General features: G+C 52.3%; 1 protein-coding gene across 3 annotated transcripts in view; it reads left to right on the top strand.

Annotated features, from left to right (window-relative positions):
• The window catches only part of MYO1C (myosin IC), a 22,217-nt gene extending 5,798 nt beyond the window's left edge, over nucleotides 1-16,419 (top strand). For 2 of the 3 annotated variants that reach the window (XM_006925059.3, XM_006925058.3), the window contains exons 2-32: nucleotides 1,358-1,513; nucleotides 1,659-1,774; nucleotides 2,354-2,552; nucleotides 2,632-2,712; nucleotides 4,088-4,267; nucleotides 4,348-4,446; nucleotides 4,653-4,766; nucleotides 4,850-4,921; nucleotides 5,331-5,450; nucleotides 5,573-5,655; nucleotides 5,876-5,981; nucleotides 6,105-6,185; nucleotides 6,457-6,548; nucleotides 8,123-8,217; nucleotides 8,298-8,344; nucleotides 8,458-8,538; nucleotides 10,751-10,856; nucleotides 10,960-11,077; nucleotides 11,607-11,720; nucleotides 11,805-11,881; nucleotides 12,218-12,286; nucleotides 12,385-12,469; nucleotides 12,563-12,722; nucleotides 13,009-13,092; nucleotides 13,741-13,834; nucleotides 13,925-13,980; nucleotides 14,130-14,265; nucleotides 14,344-14,414; nucleotides 14,505-14,602; nucleotides 14,679-14,778; nucleotides 15,177-16,419. In XM_006925059.3, the coding sequence (XP_006925121.1) occupies nucleotides 1,358-1,513; nucleotides 1,659-1,774; nucleotides 2,354-2,552; nucleotides 2,632-2,712; nucleotides 4,088-4,267; nucleotides 4,348-4,446; nucleotides 4,653-4,766; nucleotides 4,850-4,921; nucleotides 5,331-5,450; nucleotides 5,573-5,655; nucleotides 5,876-5,981; nucleotides 6,105-6,185; nucleotides 6,457-6,548; nucleotides 8,123-8,217; nucleotides 8,298-8,344; nucleotides 8,458-8,538; nucleotides 10,751-10,856; nucleotides 10,960-11,077; nucleotides 11,607-11,720; nucleotides 11,805-11,881; nucleotides 12,218-12,286; nucleotides 12,385-12,469; nucleotides 12,563-12,722; nucleotides 13,009-13,092; nucleotides 13,741-13,834; nucleotides 13,925-13,980; nucleotides 14,130-14,265; nucleotides 14,344-14,414; nucleotides 14,505-14,602; nucleotides 14,679-14,778; nucleotides 15,177-15,203 (3,117 nt within the window). In that variant the 3' untranslated portion in view covers nucleotides 15,204-16,419. Of the gene's footprint in view, nucleotides 1-352; nucleotides 1,076-1,357; nucleotides 1,514-1,658; nucleotides 1,775-2,353; nucleotides 2,553-2,631; nucleotides 2,713-4,087; nucleotides 4,268-4,347; nucleotides 4,447-4,652; nucleotides 4,767-4,849; nucleotides 4,922-5,330; nucleotides 5,451-5,572; nucleotides 5,656-5,875; nucleotides 5,982-6,104; nucleotides 6,186-6,456; nucleotides 6,549-8,122; nucleotides 8,218-8,297; nucleotides 8,345-8,457; nucleotides 8,539-10,750; nucleotides 10,857-10,959; nucleotides 11,078-11,606; nucleotides 11,721-11,804; nucleotides 11,882-12,217; nucleotides 12,287-12,384; nucleotides 12,470-12,562; nucleotides 12,723-13,008; nucleotides 13,093-13,740; nucleotides 13,835-13,924; nucleotides 13,981-14,129; nucleotides 14,266-14,343; nucleotides 14,415-14,504; nucleotides 14,603-14,678; nucleotides 14,779-15,176 lie in introns of those variants that run through there. The other variant, XM_015599142.2, reaches the window with a different exon arrangement.
• Nucleotides 16,420-19,267: the final 2,848 nt, after the last annotated feature.

Raw genomic sequence — 19,267 nt, 5'->3', positions numbered from 1 at the left:
CGGGGAGGGAGGTGGGGGCAGGGCGGGGGGTCCCGGGCGTCCCGCCCTGCCTGGCAGCGCCGCCTTGGCCCCGCCAGGAAGCGGGCGCGGCCCAGAAATTTCGGGTGGAAAAACGTCCCGGAAAGTTGCAGAGGGAGGAGGCCGAGGCGGGGAGGGCCGCGGGGCGCGCTGACCTGGGGCGCGTCAAGTAGCTTTTGGGGAAGACTGAGCTCAGAGACCCATCACCCAGAGGGCGTGGGGGGCGGGAGCTTCGGCCGGATTTGCCAGCAGCTTCAGGACAGGATGGAATGGGGGGTAATGAGGGACAGGCCAGGGAGAGGCAGGCCCCTGGTCAGACCAGGAGGGGAGCCCCGGGCCAGAGATCTGGGCGGTCTGTGGTTGGAAAAGACCTGGGAACCTCTTTGGGATCTATACCTCCCTCCCACCACTGCCACCTTTCTCTTCTCTGACCCTTGACACTCTTGGTGTCAATTTTCTAGAGCATCCAGACCTCTTTTGAAGAGTATGGGGCGGGGTGGAAGTCTCGTTGAGCCTGTCCCTCTCTGGTGGGCCTGGAAGGTAGCTGGGCTTTCCCTGGTAAAACCCCCACCCCTTTGAGAGCCCTCAGGGCTCTCAGTGGAGGAAGGTGTCTGGGGAGCCTGGCAGCTGAAGAGGAGGGCGTGGCCCAGCTATAGGAGGGAGGTTCCCCCTATCGAGTCTAGCTGCTGGGAAGGAAGGCCCTCTGAGAGATCCCTCCCCTATGGCCTGAGGGTGGCCTCTTGCTTGGTCCCTAGGCACTCTCCCCCTGGAGATTTTGGTGGATAGGGTTAGGAGAGATGGCCCCAGCCTGCCAGCAGAATTCACTCTGAGCCATTTGTCCTCCAAAACACCTGTCACACGTGGCTCAGAGCTAAGTGACCTAAAGTCACCTGGTCTAATTCAACTCCTCCTCCTTGAGGCGGAAGCAACCCTGAAAGAGGAGGGGATTTGTCCAAAGTCAACAGAGCTTTTTTCCAGGAGTTCCGTCTCATGACCCCCCCTTTCTCTACACAAAACTAGCACCTCCCTGGATTCGGTGGCTTTGCTCCCATGTCCTGTAAGTCCTTTATGCTCCAGTGTCCTGTGTCCGAGTCCCATGTGCCCCTTGAGGGCTTTGTTCTGTGTGACCAGTGTCCTCAGTGTTCCATGTACCAGCTTCCTGTGATCCAGGCCCAATGTACATTGTCTGTCTTCTGGATGTTCTGTGTCCTGCATCCAGATCTCCTGTGTCCACCTGCCCCAGGTTGCCCTTTCAATCCTGCAGACTGTGGTGGAGGGGGAGAAGTGCCCTTACCTTACCCTGCTGGCCCTGACCCTCTCCCGTGGCCCATTTCAACAGGCCCTGGGCAGTGACGGGGTAAGGGTGACCATGGAGAGTGCACTGACCGCCCGTGACCGAGTAGGGGTACAGGATTTTGTGCTGCTGGAGAACTTTACCAGTGAGGCAGCCTTCATTGAGAACTTGCGGCGACGGTTCCGGGAGAACCTCATTTACGTGAGGCTCAAGTGGGAAAACAGTGGCGGGGGGTGGCGGGGGTAGGGTGCTGGGGAGGGAACAGAGGCAGGGCTGAAGGGAGGGGAAAAGAGGGGTCAGGGGCCTCTGGGAGGAAATTCTGACTCTCCTCTTCTGATCCCCCCAGACCTACATTGGCCCAGTCCTGGTCTCTGTCAACCCCTACCGGGACCTCCAGATCTACAGCCGGCAGCACATGGAGCGTTACCGTGGCGTCAGCTTCTATGAAGTGCCACCCCATCTGTGAGTGACACTCCCCATCCCCATCTGAGATGACCCCATCTGACTCTAAAATAACCCCTGACCTCCCACTTTGGATGAATCACTATTCACATCTGTGAGGAATCCCACAATCCCTCACCCTTGAGTGACCCCACTCCCCACCCAAGGTGAATCACTCAACTCCATCTGGGCAGACCCTCCCCAGCCCCCACTCCAACTCATACTCATGACTTATTCCTCAACTCTATGTGGCTTGGCTTCCAACCTTAGCAACCCTCTGACCCCTACCTCTAAGGGACCTTTCAGCCCTACCTATGAGTGATCCCAACCTCCACCTGAATGACCTACAGCACCCCCACTCAGGAGTGATGCTTTCCATCTCCTATCTGAAAGTGACCCATCCTCAACTGTGAAGGATCTCGCTTCACCTTACCCTTGAGGGTCCCCAAGTCCCTGTCCTCAGAGGTACATGCAGCTCCCACCCACAAGTGAACTTCGACCAGATACAGGAGTGGTCCCCCCAACCTTTCCTGTGGGACACCCATCACCTACAGCTGCTCAGCCCCCTACCCCTGAGCCCCTAATGAGCCGCTGTCCCAGGTTCGCGGTGGCCGATACCGTGTATCGGGCACTACGTACGGAACGCCGGGACCAGGCAGTGATGATCTCTGGGGAGAGCGGGGCAGGCAAGACGGAAGCCACCAAGCGGCTCCTGCAGTTCTATGCTGAGACCTGCCCAGCCCCTGAGCGGGGGGGTGCTGTTCGAGACCGGCTACTGCAGAGCAACCCAGTGCTGGAGGTGAGAGGCCATCAGCGTCTGAGGAGAGGGAGGGGAACAGAGAGAAGGCCGGCATCCCTCATACCCCATCCGCTCCTAGGCCTTCGGAAACGCCAAGACCCTCCGGAACGATAACTCCAGCAGATTTGGGAAGTACATGGACGTGCAGTTTGACTTCAAGGTACCTGGGGGTGTGTCAGGGCCGGGGGTGGGATTCTTATTCAGTAGGTACATACTGGCCAGGTCCTTGGCACCAGTAAATATTTATTGAGCACCTGCTATGTGCTAGGTACTATTCCAGGTGCTGGCGCTATGTCAGTGAAACAAAACAGACAAAAATCCTGCCTTTGGTGGGGATAGACGATAAACGGAAAAATGTAGTGTCGGTGACAAGTGCCATGGCAAAAAAATAAAATGAGGTAAGAAGTGGAGGCAGTTGTTTTATTTTATTTTATTATTATTTTTTTAAGGCAAGGCAACCCTTGGTTGACCTCACAGACTGCAAGGACTTTGTCAGCTTACAATCCCTTATTTTTTATTTTTTACGCCTACAGCACCTGGTCTTCCTAGGTGATCTCCCATCCAAGTACTAACCAGGCCTGACCCTGATTAGCTTCAGACGGGATCGGGCTTGTTCAAGGTGGCATGGCCATAGACTAGTTGCTGTTTTAAAGAAGGTAGTTAGGATAAGCTTCACTGAGGTGGCATTTTGGTAAAGGCTTGATGTAGACAGAAGAGCAAGCTGTGCAGATACCTGGGGGAGAGAGTCCAGGTAAAAGGAATAGTCAGTGCAAAGGCCCTGGGGTGAGAGGGTGTTTGGCGTGTTAAAGCAAGGAAACCAGAGCATCTGGAGATGAGAATGAGAGGGTCAAAGAATAGGAGAAGAGACTGAACAGTGCAGGCTCTCGAGGGTCTTAGTAATAACTTTTATTTTTTAAACTGAGTGGAAGGGAGCCATCAGAGGATTTGGAACACAAGTGTGTCTTGATCTGACTTTCCTCCTAAAAAGATTATTCTGGTTGTTTTACTGAGAATAGATGGTTGAAGAACCAGGCCGAGCAGGGGAACCAGTTAGGAAGCTACTGTAATACTCATGGTGACATACGACAGTGGCTGGGACCAGTGTGGTAGCAGTGGAGGTGGTGAGCAGTAGTTGAATTCTGGAGGTTTTGAAGATTAAGGCAGCAGGATTGGCTGTCTGAATGTGAGGCGTGGGAAAAAAGGAGGCTTCCAGGAGGACTGCAGACTTCTTAGTCTAAATACCTAAGACGGAGTAACCACTGACCAAGATGGAAGACATTCAGTGTAGCTAGTCTGTGGAGATTAGGAGTTCAGTTTCAGGCCTTTTGAGTTTGAGATGCTTGTTGGACATCCAAGTGGAGCTGCCAAGTTGATAGGGTTGAATTTCTTCCTTTCTTAGCTGAAAAAAAATTGAGACTTGAGCCCATGCAGCTAGTGGCAGACCTGGAATTAGAACCCAGGAGTGCAGGGGAGAGAAAGATAGGCCCCATTCCCCAATCTCCCTGAGCAGTGACCACATCCTGTCCTGCCCACAGGGCGCCCCCGTGGGTGGCCACATCCTCAGTTACCTTCTGGAGAAGTCTCGTGTGGTCCACCAGAATCATGGGGAAAGGAACTTCCACATTTTCTACCAGCTCCTGGAGGGGGGCGAGGAGGAGACCCTGCGCAGGCTGGGCTTAGAACGTAACCCCCAGAGCTACCTGTACCTGGTGAAGGTGAGTAGCTGGTGGGCAGGGCAGATACCACCCAAGGAGCACAGCACCAAGACTGGTACCCAGCTTTGCTCCTCCTACAGGGCCAGTGTGCTAAAGTCTCCTCCATCAATGACAAAAGTGACTGGAAGGTCGTCAGGAAGGCTCTGATGGTCATCAACTTCACTGAGGATGAAGTGGAGGTGAGACCTCTACTGAGGACCCTCCCTTTCTTCCTGTCACACCCTGAAATTCTTGATCTACTTTTACAACCCATTTCCGCTTAGATCTCCCTTCTCCTCTCAGATACTTTACTCCTTAGTCCCTCCTCCATCTGACCATTCCTCATCGCCCTCATGGAGCTCTCAGCCCCTCTTGTGACCCCCATCTGCCCCTGCCTGTACCCCAGGATCTGCTAAGCATTGTAGCCAGTGTCCTGCATTTGGGCAACATCCACTTTGCTGCCAATGAAGAAAGTAATGCCCAGGTCACCACCGAGAACCAGCTCAAGTATCTGACCAGGGTGAGCAGGGTGAGCAGAGGGCGAAGGCAGAGCAGCTGGGCAAGGGGGAGAGCACTCTCACCATTGCTCCCCTCCCTTGACAGCTCCTTGGTGTAGATGGCTCAACATTGCGGGAAGCCCTGACACATAGGAAGATCATCGCCAAGGGAGAGGAGGTGAGGCCAAGCCTGTGCCTCAAGAGGTGAGGTGAAGGGTACAGGTGTTCCAGGGCAGCCCCAACTCCCATCATCTTCCCCGGTCTGCTCAGCTGGTCTTCTCAGAATGCTGGAAGGACATAGGCAGGCGGCTCAGGGTGGCACAGGGAGCTGGCCAAGGTCACACAGGAAGAGGGTAATGGAATCAAACTAGAACCAAGACTCCCACCTCTAGGAATGAGGCCTCTTGTCCCTATGCCACCTTCCCTCTGGTGTGGCCTCGTGTCCTCCCCCTGGTACTCCCACACACACACCCAGCAGGAAGGACAGAGTAGTCATAGTTTCCCTGGACTTCAGTATGAGCCCAAAGGGGAGGGGCATGGGAAGGGGTCTTCGGTATCCACCTCATTGTCTCATGCTGTGTTTGCAGCTCCTGAGCCCTCTGAACCTGGAACAGGCTGCATATGCGCGAGATGCTCTTGCCAAGGCCGTGTACAGTCGCACTTTTACCTGGCTGGTCGGGAAGATCAATAGGTCGCTGGCCTCCAAGGTAAGGGCATGGTGCAGGCTGTTCCCAAGGCATCAAGGAGGGCAGTCCAGGGAAGCTGGGGCTGGGAGCTGGGGCCTGGCAGACTTGGGGACCCATGCTTTCGGTTGAATGACTGGCCCTAGGACGCTGACAGCCCCAGCTGGCGGAGCACCACAGTCCTTGGGCTCCTGGACATTTATGGCTTCGAAGTGTTTCAGCACAACAGGTCAGCACCCCTCTTCTCCCTTCCTGTCTCTTCTTCTGTCTCCCTGTCCTGGTCCCTCTCCTCTGTCCCCCTGCTTTTCTCATGCCAGTGACTCTCCTAACCATCCTGAGTCATGCTTGGTGTTTCTTTCCTTAGCTGCTCAGGGGCCTCACCCATCTCTTTCTTGCTCCTGGTCCTGTTCCCCTTTGAGCCACCATGGCCTTTTCTGCTTCTTTCACAGCTTTGAACAGTTCTGCATCAATTACTGCAACGAGAAGCTGCAGCAGCTCTTCATTGAGCTCACCCTTAAGTCAGAGCAGGAGGAATATGAGGCAGAGGGCATCGCGGTGAGTACAGGCCTGCAAGTGTCCCCACATGCCATAGAGAGACCAGGCTTCAGTAGGCTTCAGTCCCCCCAGGAGAGGCACTAGGACCCCATGATGAGTCCCTTCCTTTTCTCTACCCCTCAGTGGGAGCCCGTTCAGTATTTCAACAACAAGATCATCTGTGATCTAGTAGAGGAGAAGTTCAAGGGCATCATCTCCATTTTGGTGAGTCCTCTGTTCCTCCAAAGCCTCATGTGGGGAGGCTTTGTCTTGGCCTGTCCAAAGAGGGCCAGAGTTTGGGGCTGAGCAGGGACAGGGCAGGGCTGTGCATGAAGGGTGAGGTGAGGTGCTAGCTGGGTCTGGAAGCTGTTTGTAGGAGGTCCCTATGATTTGTCCCTTTCTCACGAGTCTGTGCCTCCCACCATGGTGCCCCTAAATCTCCTGTGCTCTCCACCCCTCCCCCAATACTTCCATCACTCTCTGTCATACCTCCCAGGACGAAGAGTGTCTGCGCCCTGGGGAGGCCACGGATTTGACCTTCCTGGAGAAGTTGGAGGACACAGTCAAGCACCATCCACACTTCCTGACGTGAGTGGGGCTGCAGGGCTCACTTGCAGGCAAGAGCCCTTTTGGGGCAGAGCCTGTGGAATCCTGGGATCCCCCTGCAATCATAAAACACCAGCCACCAGGAGGTGACCAGGGGAGGTACTAAGTTAAGGACAGGCACACAAAGCCGCAGCTCATGGTACATCCACAAAGGAAAAAGCTAGGAGCATGGCTTTCTCCTTGTTCTTTTTTGAGAATGAAACTTGTTAAGATTTTTCAACTTCCTTATTTGGAAATGGCTTTTTATTTAAGGCATCCCCTAAAGTGGGGCAAGGGAGAAAGGAAACAAACCCCTGTGTCCCAGCTCTGTCATGCGTATTTTGTGCACCTCATCTCTAACCAGAAGCAGCCTCTGAGGAAGGTATTTATGGTGCTATCTCCTTTTTACTGAGTCTCAAAGAGAAGTCATTTGTCCAAGGTTATCTGTCACACATCTAGTAAGTTGCAGAGCAGGAAATAGTAAGTCCCAGGGCTGTGAATGCAAACATCCTGAGCATTTTTGCTTAATAGTACATTAAAACCCTTTTCCTGGAGGCGGCTCCATAGTGTAGTGGTTAGCACATCTGCTTTACATGCAGAAGATCCTGGGTTCATGCCCCAGGTAGGTTCGTGCCCCAGATGGAGCCACAGACCAAGCCCCGGTATGCCAGGCCTCCCGAATGCCCCAGGGCAGCCCCAGGTGCATGCCTAAGCATGTGGGAGGAGATACCCTGCCTTTAGAGATCTAGTTCTTAATGGGGAAACAACAATATCCATAGGTCAGGGGTGGAAGTGGGCAGCGGGGCGGGGGTGGGGGGAGGGGTGATTAAAGAAGTGGGGAGAAAAACCCTTTTCCTGATTGTAAAAATAATGTTGCTCATTAAAGAAAAACTGGAATGTGCGCAAAAGCCACTGTAACTCTGTCACCCGTAGGTCATCACTGTTAACAATTCAAAGCATTTCCTTCCTGTCTTTTTCTATACATTTTTTTCAGAGTTGAGAACTTACTGTGTACAGCAGGTCCTCGAATAACTTCGTTTCATTCAACATCGTATTGTTATAACGTTGATGAGATGCTGTAGGCACTTAACTCTTGTTTATATCAATTAACCTATGATAAAACTGGTGTCATTAAAGTCCAGAACCTGTTGATGTTAAGTGAAAACTTACTGTATAAGGCTCGGGATAATGTTATATCTTGAGTATTTTCCTATATCATCAAACAGAAAAATTTCCTTAAAACGCTTCCTCCAATGGCTCTTAACTCACAGATACCCACTGCTCTCACCCAGCCTCTGGGGACCCCTGGCCCCACTCCCAGTTTCTGCTGGATAACAAGGCTGCCACAAACATCTTTGTTCCTTAAATCTCTGCCTATGTCTCTGCCTATGTCAGTTGCTTAGAATAGTTCTTAAAAGTAGAAAATGGGCTAAAGATTATAAACGTGCTTAAGACTTAAGTAATCTCTTGGGGGGCAGACTTCATTCTTAAAATGTAGTGGACAGCGCTCAACCACTGAGCAGTCATGTAACAGCCACTGTCATGCAACTGTAGCTTCCTCTCCCTGTCACCCCCAGGCACAAGCTGGCTGACCAACGGACCAGGAAATCTCTGGGCCGGGGAGAGTTCCGCCTTCTGCACTATGCTGGAGAAGTGACCTACAGTGTGACAGGTGAAGATCCTTGGGCTAGGTCTCCACAGTGGGCAGGGAAAGGGGCTCTTCCTCACCTCACATCTGCTCTCTCCTCCCAGGATTTCTGGATAAAAACAATGACCTTCTCTTCCGGAACCTGAAGGAGGTGAGGAGGACTGGGGGGAGGGCTCCAGGTTAGGCCCCAAATGATCTTTGCCCCAGAAATCTCCCCTACCTTTCCCTGTACTGCCACCTTGACCCCCTACTCTACCCTCACAGACCATGTGCAGCTCGGATAATCCCATTATGAGCCAGTGCTTCGACCGGAGTGAGCTCAGTGACAAGAAGCGCCCAGAGACGGTGTGGAGGCTATGGGACCCAAGGGGGCGTGTGTGTGCATGCACGCATGGACAAGTGCCTGCATGAACCTGGGAGTTGGCCATGTGCATGTGAGCTTGTGTGTTTGTTGGTGCCAGTATGCACATCTGCATGTGTCTAGGAGGCTGCCTGTTGGTACACCTGTGCCTACTTCTGTGTGTGCCTGTGCGTATACTTATGTCTGTGTGGGCATCCATATATATATGTATATATGTATTCCTGTGTGTATACATATATACCTCACTCTGCGGGCACTTGTGTACATTCATCCACTGAACAGACATTTGTAGCAAATATTGACAGGCACTTAGGATACAGAAATGTATAAGTGCTCTGATAGAAATATGTACAGGATGCTTTGGAGACTTAGAATAGAGAGTAGCAAACTGCCTGAGGGAGTAAAAGGGGTGAGGGGATCAGGGAAGGCTTCCTGGAGGAGGAAACATTTGTGATAACGTGGGAATGAGTAGGTGCATGTCAGATGGACCTATGGAAGGACACCGTAGGCAATGGGAGAGCACTGTAGGCAGCAAGAGGGCCCAACACACACATACACACAGACACACACACACAGACCAGAAAAAAAGAACAGGAGAGTGACATTATCGAGGACAGAAGCAGGGAAAGGCAGGTGTGGCCAGTGGTGCCAAATGTAGAGAGAGCTCCAGTGAGCTGAAGACGGAGGTGTGGCTATTGGACTTGGCAGGAGGGCCAAGGCAGCCCCAGGAAGAGCAAGGGCAGTAGGGAGGGAGAGGCTAGAGTGCTGCAGGCTGAGGCATATTTGGCAGGGAGGGCATGGAGGCAGTGTGTTGCCCAGGATCTGACTCCCTGGGACCGTGCCCTCTGCTCCCCGACCCACACTCCAACACTCGTCCTCTGGCCTCAGTATCCCCCTGTAAATACACCTGTGAATCCATTATTCCCAGGCCTCTCTAGCAAGTCTAGATTCACGTATCCAGTGATGTCCTCCAAGTGGCCCCCAGACACCCCAGACTCCACTGGTCTGTAATGGGCCCTGGATTGCCTAGTCCCCCAGGCCTGCTCCTTCTGTGTCCCTATTTCAGGACAGGGGTCACCCTCCGCCCAGTTCCACAGGCCAGAAACCTGGATAGCATCCCTAACCTCAGTCTCCCATCCCTTATCCAAGCAGCCACTAGCTCTTGCCTATTTCTGCTGCCTGAATACTTCCCAACTTCTTCCTCTCAGCCTCTTCCCCATAACCACTACTCCAGTTCAGTTCTTGTTAGCTCTCCTCTGAGCCAGCCAGCCTCCAGCCAGCCTGGTTTCCTGGCTCCCCATCTGCCCTTACCAACCATCGTCCACATGCCCGCTATAGAAATATTCTAAAATGCAGATCTGTTTCTATTATTCCCTCACTCTAAATTCCTCCATGGCTCCCTAATGTGACTCGAGTCCTGCCATGATACTGCTTCTGCCTGCCACTCTAACCCTCTTTTTCTACTCTCCACCTGGATCTATGCACAGCTTGTAGCTCCCTATGTACATGAGGCCTTTGCTTAGGCTGCCCCCTGCCAGGAATACCCTTTTCTCCTCTCTTCCTTCTGGCTCTCCTACATACCATTCATTTATTCATTTATCTTGTCTCCTACATATCTTTTAAATCTCAGCCAATGGGTCATGTCCAGAAGGTCTGTCCTGATGCCCCCTACTCACTGACTGGATTAGTTGCCACTTCTTGGCGCTGCCAAAACCCTCCAGCATACACCCGTGTCATTAATGGGACCACAGTGGATTGCAGGTCATTGTTGAGGAGTCTACTTCTCCCACAGGCCTGAGAACCTTGAAGGTCCTGCAGGGCAGTGCACATGGATAATGGTTGAACTCATAGGCATAGGACACATTGTATAGGAATGTGGCCCTGAAATTCTAGAAAGAGAAAGAGTGATTTGCCAAAAGGAGGTATGGGATTGAGATGTGGAGACCTGAGCAGGATTTTTAGATCTGAGTGAGTTTCCTAAACTGCTGTCTCTAGACCAACCACAGTGATGCAGGTGGGCGTAGTCTGGCCCCCTCCTCTATTGTGAGGGAGGATGGAGGGAGGAAGTAAGGGTGGGGATGAGGGGTGGATGTAGTTGTGGGAACTGGTGCTGCTCTGCCCCACGGAGGGGCTGCACCAGGCATCAGTGACCTCAGCCCAACTCAGGCCAACTTTCCATTCACCTTGGCTCACCAGGTCGCCACCCAGTTCAAGATGAGCCTCCTGCAGCTAGTAGAGATACTTCAGTCTAAGGAGCCTGCTTACATCCGCTGCATCAAGCCCAATGATGCCAAACAGCCCGGTAGGCTCTTCCTGCCCATGGGCCTGTGGGGCTAGGCCTTGGCAAGGGCGGCTAGCCATCTATCAGTGCAAGCCCGCTAACCACCCTGTTACCCCTGTCCCAGGCCGCTTTGATGAGGTGCTGATCCGGCACCAGGTGAAGTACCTGGGACTGATGGAGAACCTGCGTGTGCGCAGAGCCGGTTTTGCCTATCGCCGCAAATATGAGGCTTTCCTGCAGAGGTGGGGGCGGAGCCTGGCTCTGTGGCTGAGAAAGAGGGCAGGAGGGTGGGAGCCTCCGAGGTCTTGGAAGGGAGGACAAAGATTCTCAGCTCCATTTCAGAGACATGAAGCTGAAGCTCTGAGCTTCTGTGAGACCCACACCAGGGGCCCCTCCATGTTGTAGGCCTAATGTCAAGCTTGGTAAAGAGAACCCTAGTCCCCAAAGTCCCTGCCCTCATGGAGTACCCGGGCAGGGGTCGATAAGGCAGGCATACACATGCCTTTCACCAGGAGAGATGGTAAAAGCCTATGAGGACAGAGGATTCAATGAGGTGTGAATTCCATCTCTGCTACTTTCCTGCCCCATGGCCTTGGGCAGAAGAGAATACCTCAGTTGCCTCATCTTTAAAATGGAGGTAACAGCAACCTCCCAGGCTTTCTGTGAGCTTCTAGTCAGTGGGAGCATCCAGCAGGTGCCCTGGAAGGCTCATTTGTGTCCCCAGGGAAGAGAGCTGGCTGGGGTGGAACCTGGGTACAATTTTGTTCCCAGGTACAAGTCGCTGTGCCCAGAGACATGGCCCACATGGGCAGGACGGCCCCAGGATGGAGTGGCTGTGCTGGTCAGGCACCTCGGCTACAAGCCAGAAGAGTACAAGATGGGCAGGTGAGTGATATTGCGCCTGGGGTCTGGTGGGTGGGGGAGGGCATGGGGATAGTGACCAGGAGCTGATCACTGCTGCCCTCCCAGGACCAAGATCTTCATCCGCTTCCCCAAGACCCTGTTTGCCACAGAGGATGCCCTGGAGGTCCGGCGGCAGAGCCTGGGTGAGAGAGAGGCCCCACCCTTCCTGTCCCAGTGGGGTCTGTTCTGGGCAGCAGGAAACAATTCACCACATTTGGGCTCCTTCTGCAGGAAGTCCACCTTGCCCACATTCAGCTGCCTTCCTCCTCAGCAGCTCCAGCCCCAGTACCCACATGCCTCTGGATACAAACTCTGAGCATGTTCCCACATTCCTTTGTTCCCTCCTTCACTTATTTATCCTCCCAGTCAATAACTCTTTTAACCACTCCCTCATTCGTGCCAGTCAGTGAGCTCTGACAGCCAGGCCCCCAGCTAGTTCCCCTGAGCTCTGGCCAATTGACTTTCTTTTCCAACCACAGCCACAAAGATCCAGGCCTCCTGGAGGGGCTTTCACTGGCGGCAGAAATTCCTCAGGGTAAAACGATCAGGTTTGTTGGCCCAGGGGTCTTCAGGAGGGCCAGGGTCTGGGGTTAGGGTGGGCCACCATGGTAAAGCAATAGAGGTCAGCAATCTGTGGTCTCTGTAGCCATCTGCATCCAGTCGTGGTGGAGGGGAACGCTGGGACGGAGGAAGGCTGCCAAGAGGAAGTGGGCGGCACAGACGATCCGGCGGTGAGCATTGGGGTGCTATGAGGGGGTGCAGAGCAGAGCGTGTATAGGAGACAGACTTCTCACCCCTGTCTCTGCCGGGCCCCCTTCCCCCAGGCTCATCCGAGGCTTCATCCTGCGCCATGCACCCCGCTGCCCTGAGAACGCCTTCTTCCTGGACCACGTGCGCACTTCTTTTTTGCTCAACCTGCGACGGCAGCTGCCCCGGAATGTCTTGGACACTTCCTGGCCCGTGCCCCCACCTGCCCTGCGTGAGGTCTGTGGACCCTCCCTACTGACTTAGGGAGCTTCAAAGCACTCAGTTGAGGGGCCCGATAATTATGCGGCCATAGGACCAGTCAGGAGGGCTCCCCAAAGGAGAGAAACTGGAACTGGACTGTGGAGGATGAGTTCTTTTGAGAAAAACGATTCTAGAATGGAAGGGTTGTACAGGATGAGAGGGTTTTGCTTAGGCCAAAGACTGGTGGCAGACATATGCCTGTTGTCCTCAGAGGGAAGGGAGCTAGGCTATCTAGGTGCCCTGACCTCACTCATGCCCACAGGCCTCGGAACTTCTGCGGGAGCTATGCATGAAGAACATGGTGTGGAAGTACTGCCGGAGTATCAGCCCTGAGTGGAAGCAGCAGGTATGGAGAGCGAGGAGGCAAGCGTGGACTAGCCAGTGGGGCCAGGGGAGCAGTGGGCACCACTTGAAAAATGCCAGCCCCTCTTTGGCCTCATATATGAAGTGGAGGCCGGAGTAAATTGTGGGTCCTTCTGGGCAAACTCCACTAGACTGGTAGAGGCTGCCCAGAGCCCTGTGTTGAAAGGCTGCAGCTATAGTCTGATTGATAATGTCTGCCATGGTTCTGGAGACAGACATTGGTGGCCAACGTGCCTTGTATTTGCCAACTCAATATTGAGTGATGCCAAAGGACCCACCCAGCTCAGATAACCTGTACTAGTTTTAAGTATTAGCAATCAGCCAACTTCAAGATCCCATGTCTAAGACGAACCTTGGGGGCTCCAGGGCCTGATATGAGAGGAATTATCTCCCAAATTAAGCCTGGACCCTAACAATGATGTCATGACCCTTCCAGGGAGCACTTTGCCTTGGTGGAACAGGGGGTAAGGTAGAGGAGGGGCTGATAGGAGTGTTGATGGCAGGGCTCAGCCTCCTGGTGTTGGGGCCAGAGAGAGGGTGAGGGAGGCTGTCTTAGCTTGAGGTTGGCCTTCCCCCCACCATGATGATCTTCACCCTCTGACACCCCTCCTCCCTGCCCTTGTCTCCTCAGCTGCATCAGAAAGCTGTGGCTAGTGAGATCTTCAAGGGCAAGAAGGATAATTACCCCCAGAGTGTCCCCAGGCTCTTTATCAGCACACGGCTTGGTGAGCCCCTTACTTTTCAACGCTCAAACCCTCCCATTACCATCTTATTCCCTTCTCCTCTGACTTCTTTCTCCCCCATCGGGATTGCAGGTGCAGACGAGATCAGCCCCAAAGTGCTGCAAGCCCTAGGCACTGAGCCTATCCAGGTGAGACCCTGCCTACAGCCCTTAGTCCAGCACAGTTCTGCTGCCCAAGGGCTGGATGAAGACATCAGGGCCCGGGCAGAGGGTGAGGGGGTTATCGCTGAAACCCGCTCAACTCCTCACCTGCCCCTCACTCTACCTTCTGTCTCCAGTACGCAGTGCCTGTAGTGAAATACGACCGCAAAGGATACAAGCCTCGTTCCCGGCAGTTGCTGCTGACACCCAGTGCTGTGGTCATCGTGGAGGATGCCAAAGTCAAACAGAGGATTGATTACGCCAACCTGACTGGTGAGCCAGAGTTCAGGGCTGCGTAGGGAGGGACCCTGCTCTGACCTTTGATCCCTGACTTTTGTTCTTCCCTCTCAGGAATTTCTGTTAGCAGCCTGAGCGATAGCCTCTTCGTGCTTCATGTGCAGCGTGAGGACAATAAGCAGAAGGTACCCTTTTGAGGACTGGGAGGCAGGATGGGGGTGGGTTACCTAGCTCTAGGCAGAGCCTGACCCCTCCCCTTTTCTGGGCCCCCCCAGGGGGATGTGGTACTGCAGAGTGACCACGTGATTGAGACACTGACCAAGACGGCCCTCAGCGCTGACTGTGCAAACAACATCAACATCAACCAGGGCAGGTGAGGCAGCTAGAGGTGGTGAGGGGGCCCTGTGTACACACACATGGGCAGTCTTCACAAACCCCCTTCCCTTCAGCATCACATATGCAGGGGGTCCTGGCAGAGATGGCATTATCGACTTCACACCTGGCTCAGAGCTACTCATTACAAAGGCCAAGAATGGGCACCTGGCTGTGGTAAGTGGAACCTGACAGGCAACACCTGCTTCCCTGCTGATGGCCTTGGTCTGGGGTGGAGCATCTGGTAGCCAAGGCTTCCTTGGCACTGCTTGGGTACCATACCGCCTCTTTCTTCCTGTTGCCCATTGAGGCTCCAGAGAAGGGGCTATTTGAGTCAGCACAGTGTAAAAGGTCATAAAGAGGGCAGCATGGGGGTTGGGGAAGACCTAGAGGGGTTGGGGATGTGCTGGGTAGGAGAGGCCCACTCTGGCTGGGGCCAGGAGTCCTGTGGAAGCAGGATCAGAGTCTCCAGGACCAGGTTGCTACTGCATGTATCTAATCCGTGAAGACAAGTATGTGATGCACCTCAGTCTGCTTCTTGCTCACTACTTGTACTTCTCCCTTTGCTTCTACAGGTGGCCCCACGGCTGAACTCTCGGTGATGAAGATCCCCACTGGACTTCTCCCACCTCCCATTGCTTTGCTTATCCTCTCTTCCCCTTCTCAGTTACCAAAGACTCGAGCTTCCAGACAGGGACCCAGGGACACCTCGAAGCCCACCGACAAACTCCTGACTCCTGCTCACCCCTCTCTTGAGGGAGCAGTGGGCATCAGGGAGCTGCCACAGGAGTGGGCCAGGCCGGGCCACAGCAATAGGAAAACGGGCCAGAGGCAACCATGCCAGCCCCATTGCAAATGCCAAATATTTGAAAGAAGGGAATTTTTGCTGGGTTTTTTAAATCTCTGAGATTTTTTGATGCTTCATAGGAAATTATTTTTTTTTTTAAGCCATTTTCCCACCCCAAGACACACAGGATGTGTTTTCCCTTACTCCAGCAGGGCAGGGAATATAGCTCAGAGGTTGGGCAGTCTGGGTCCTAGTGTCCTCTTCCCTGCCCAGGCCACCCTGTCCCCATGTTCCCTTGGCATCTTGCCTGCCTACCTGCCCACCTGTACCCTTTGCAGCCTACTCTGACCTCCCCCTGGGGGCTAAAACCATCCTTGCCGGCCCCCTTCTTCCTGCCTGAAAAACGCCCTTTCAGCACCATCAGCCCAGCCTGAGGGCATCCTGGAGTAGGGGAAGGAGTATTAGACCATAGAATTTGGAAGACAGAGAGATCATCTAGTCCAGCCTCCTGGTGTGACAGAGTGGGAGACTGTGGCCCAAAAAGGGGAAGGGACTTGCCCTTCATCCAGCAGGTTGGGGAAAAACCGAGACGACAGCCGTGTCCTCAGCACACTTCACTGCCTCTTCCAGAGACAGAGGCCCCGTGAAACAGGCTCATGTCTTAAGGGTGCATGTGGCTCCCTGACCAGCAATCACCCTTGGGGGCCACTAGGTGGAAAGAGCACTTCTGCCTGAGTCCATGCCTTAGGATGACAAACACCCTGCCCATATAATTTTGGCCCCAATTCAAGGATATAGGGCCTTTCCTGGGCCCTGATCCCCAACCTGTCCTGGGAACCTGAGGAAGGGGCTGGCCTTGGGAGGAGCTGCAGGAGCATCACCTCTTTCTGCTGTTTCCCCCCACCCGCCACTCCTCAGAGGGCCTGGGGGCAGCCCAGCTGCCTCTTCCCTCCTGGGGGTCTCAGCCCACTGCTGACACTTCTGCAATCCAGAGAAACACTAAATAAAGCAATACGTGTTTGCCAACATCAGTCTTGTGAATGTTGGGAAAGGAAGCGGACCCCTAAAAGGCAGCGGGTGTCTTGTATTACAAATGTTGCCAGTTTGAATGAGGTGCTGTTCCCTGACCCAAGCACTGTAGTTAGAAGAACACATTCTTATGTGTGCCTGTGGGGCCTGGGTCATGTGCCTACCCCTATCCCCAAACAGAAGTGTTATGAACCACATCTGACCGCAAAGACCAAGAGTAGGGGCAGATAGCTTCCCAAAAGAAAATCAGTGTTGCCTCCAGAAGAAATGGAATGAGTGTTGCAAGCTGCAACCACAGAACTAATCAGCAGATGGCTTAAGAGTTTCCAAGCGGGAGGGGAACGGCAGGCAGAGAGAATGGCAGGCCTTAAAGACAAAATATTTAACTTGGGGTCAGGCTACTTGCTAAGTTTAGATTCACCACCTAGGGTAGAAGTTCACAATGAGATACCATGCATGGTATGACTATCAGGCTTGACACAATCCTGTAAGCACACTTAGATTTTGATACCTCCCAGAAATTATAGAAAATGAAAGCTCAATAATTTGTCCACTCTATCAGTAACAGTGGCTCTAAGAAGCCAACAGATAAAATAAACATTGTTAGTTGCAATTACCAGCTTTACAACTGTAGCAACATTCCTTCTCTAGCAAATTGGTATGCATGGGAGAGTGATGTCACTGTCATAACCCAGATGCAACCAAGGACTCTGTCCTTTTGAGAGGTAACCAAGAATGGTTTGCATCCCAGCTCAGTGTAGTGCCCTCCAGGAGATATCTGCCAAGTGTAGGAAGCTAATTTTGGCCCTGGACTATAATCTCCATCCATTCATTCCTTCATCCAAACAACATTTACTTAATGTGCCAGGATCTCTGGGATTGCCTTGATATGTGGGATACGGCAGGAAGAAAAAAGAACAAAATCTCTTATGAAGTTTGCATTCTGGAAGAGAAGAGAATACAAAAAAAAAAAACATAAAATATATAATAGAAGATAAATGCTAGGAAAATAAAGCAGAGAAGGGAGAGAGGAAGAGTTGGGTGTGTAGTTTGCAATTCCAAATGGACTGGTGAGGGAAGGCCTCCCTGAGGAGGCAATAATGGAACAAAGACCTGAAGTGGGTGAAAGCGGAACTGTGGATTTCCAGCAGAGGAAATAGTAAGTATGAAGCATGGAGGCTTATTAGAGAAAGAGGAAGAAAGTGGGCCCCTGAGAGAGAAGATAGGTGCATTTGCATCTCACTTCCTTCAGATGTTCTTGATTTTCTCAGTTCCTTGAAGACTGACACAAGGAAGTTGGCACCTGCTCCTGGATTCATCGCTACAAAAGGTTATCTGTGTGAGCAGCTCTCCTAAAGGATGGGGACAATGAGGGGTGTTTACATTGCAGCAGAACAGGCAACTCATTCTCAATAGTCCTACAGTATGTCACCACTGGAAACATCTCACTGACCTTTCTGGGAAGGTCTGGCCTCTTGCCTTGGTTCCCAAGCACACTCCCCTCCCCTAGATCCTCTTTGGAGTCGTCTCACATTTCCCCCCAGAGTTTTTCCCTAGTGTCTGCCTCCAGATCTTATCCTCGCACATTTTAAGACTGGTCCTTGTCTCTAAAACTAAAGGCTACCCACTGGAGGTGGGGCATCTCTCTTTTTCATAGTCCAGAAACTTCAGCGAAGAGAAATTCCTGTCTCCTTTCTCTTTCTCCTCCACAGGTGGATGAAAACAGGGCAGAAGTGTGTTTTTCCACTGATACAAACTGCCTACACACACTCACGTACCTTTTTTCTCATTTTTATACACACTTTGGAAGATGATATTGTCAGTTTTCTCTCTAAACACTTTTGTCACCTGGATACAAATAATCTTTCTGTTTGCCTTTTCTTTTTAAAGGAAAAATGGGTATGAGTAGCCCAATTCCGGAGGGTCCCATTTACGTAGCACCCAGGAGTTGTTCAGTTCACAACCTGCACAGCTATATGAAGCAGCTCTGGTCACTTTAGGTAATATGGTGCAGGCAAGCAAGCAGGTCATCGATTCCCTGCTCCTCCATTGCTAAAATAAGGAATGTCTTTCTTTGGTCAGGAGGGTAAGGAATGTTTGGTGTGTTTTTCTCTTGAACAGGACAGCCTTCCCTCCACCCCACTCCCCTTTCACTTCTGCTTCTCCTTCAGGTACTTTCCCCATTGCCCCCACACCAAAACACCAAGAGCCCTTCCTAAGCGAGAAGATCACATTCTTTGTAGGGCAGGTCTCAGGCTTATCTAGGGGGCAAAAGCCACCATCATAGCCACAAATCTTGATATATGAAGAAGAGGAGGAGCAGAGAAAGGAGAGAGGGGCAAGGTGGGCTTGGTTTGTTCTTGTCCCAAGGCCACTTGTGTTCCTACCTTGTTAGCCTCTGAATTAGTAGATTGTCTGTACTCCGAGGAAGAACACACTTGAGTAGCTGCTTGGAGTTGGGCCTCCCCTCCTTGCCAATCTTCTTGCTTATTTTCCAGCTCAGTTATGATTTGTTCTCTCTTTCTCTCTCTCCTTCCCTTCTTTTTCTTTCCTTCCCTCCTTCCTTCCTTTCTGCCTGCCTGCCTTCCTCTGGGTCAGGAAGGGAGACTTTCTTTCTTTTTTTCTGTCTGTCTCTCTTTCTTTTTCTTTCTTTCTTTCTTTCTATCTTTCTTTCTTTCTTTCTTTCCTTCTTTCTTTCTTGCTTTCTTTCTTTCTTTCTTTCCTTCTTTCTTTCTTTCTTTCTTTCTTTCTTTCTTTCCTTCTTTCTTTCTTGCTTTCTTTCTTTCTTTCTTTTCTTTCTTTTCTTTTCTTTCTATCTTTCTTTCTTTCCTTTTTCCCCATATTTTAAAA

Source organism: Pteropus alecto, unplaced genomic scaffold (genome assembly GCF_000325575.1).
Source record: "Pteropus alecto unplaced genomic scaffold, ASM32557v1 scaffold98, whole genome shotgun sequence".
Taxonomy (NCBI): Eukaryota; Metazoa; Chordata; class Mammalia; order Chiroptera; family Pteropodidae; genus Pteropus; species Pteropus alecto.
Note: the sequence above shows the minus strand (reverse complement) of the source record. Positions and strands in the feature narration are given on the sequence as shown.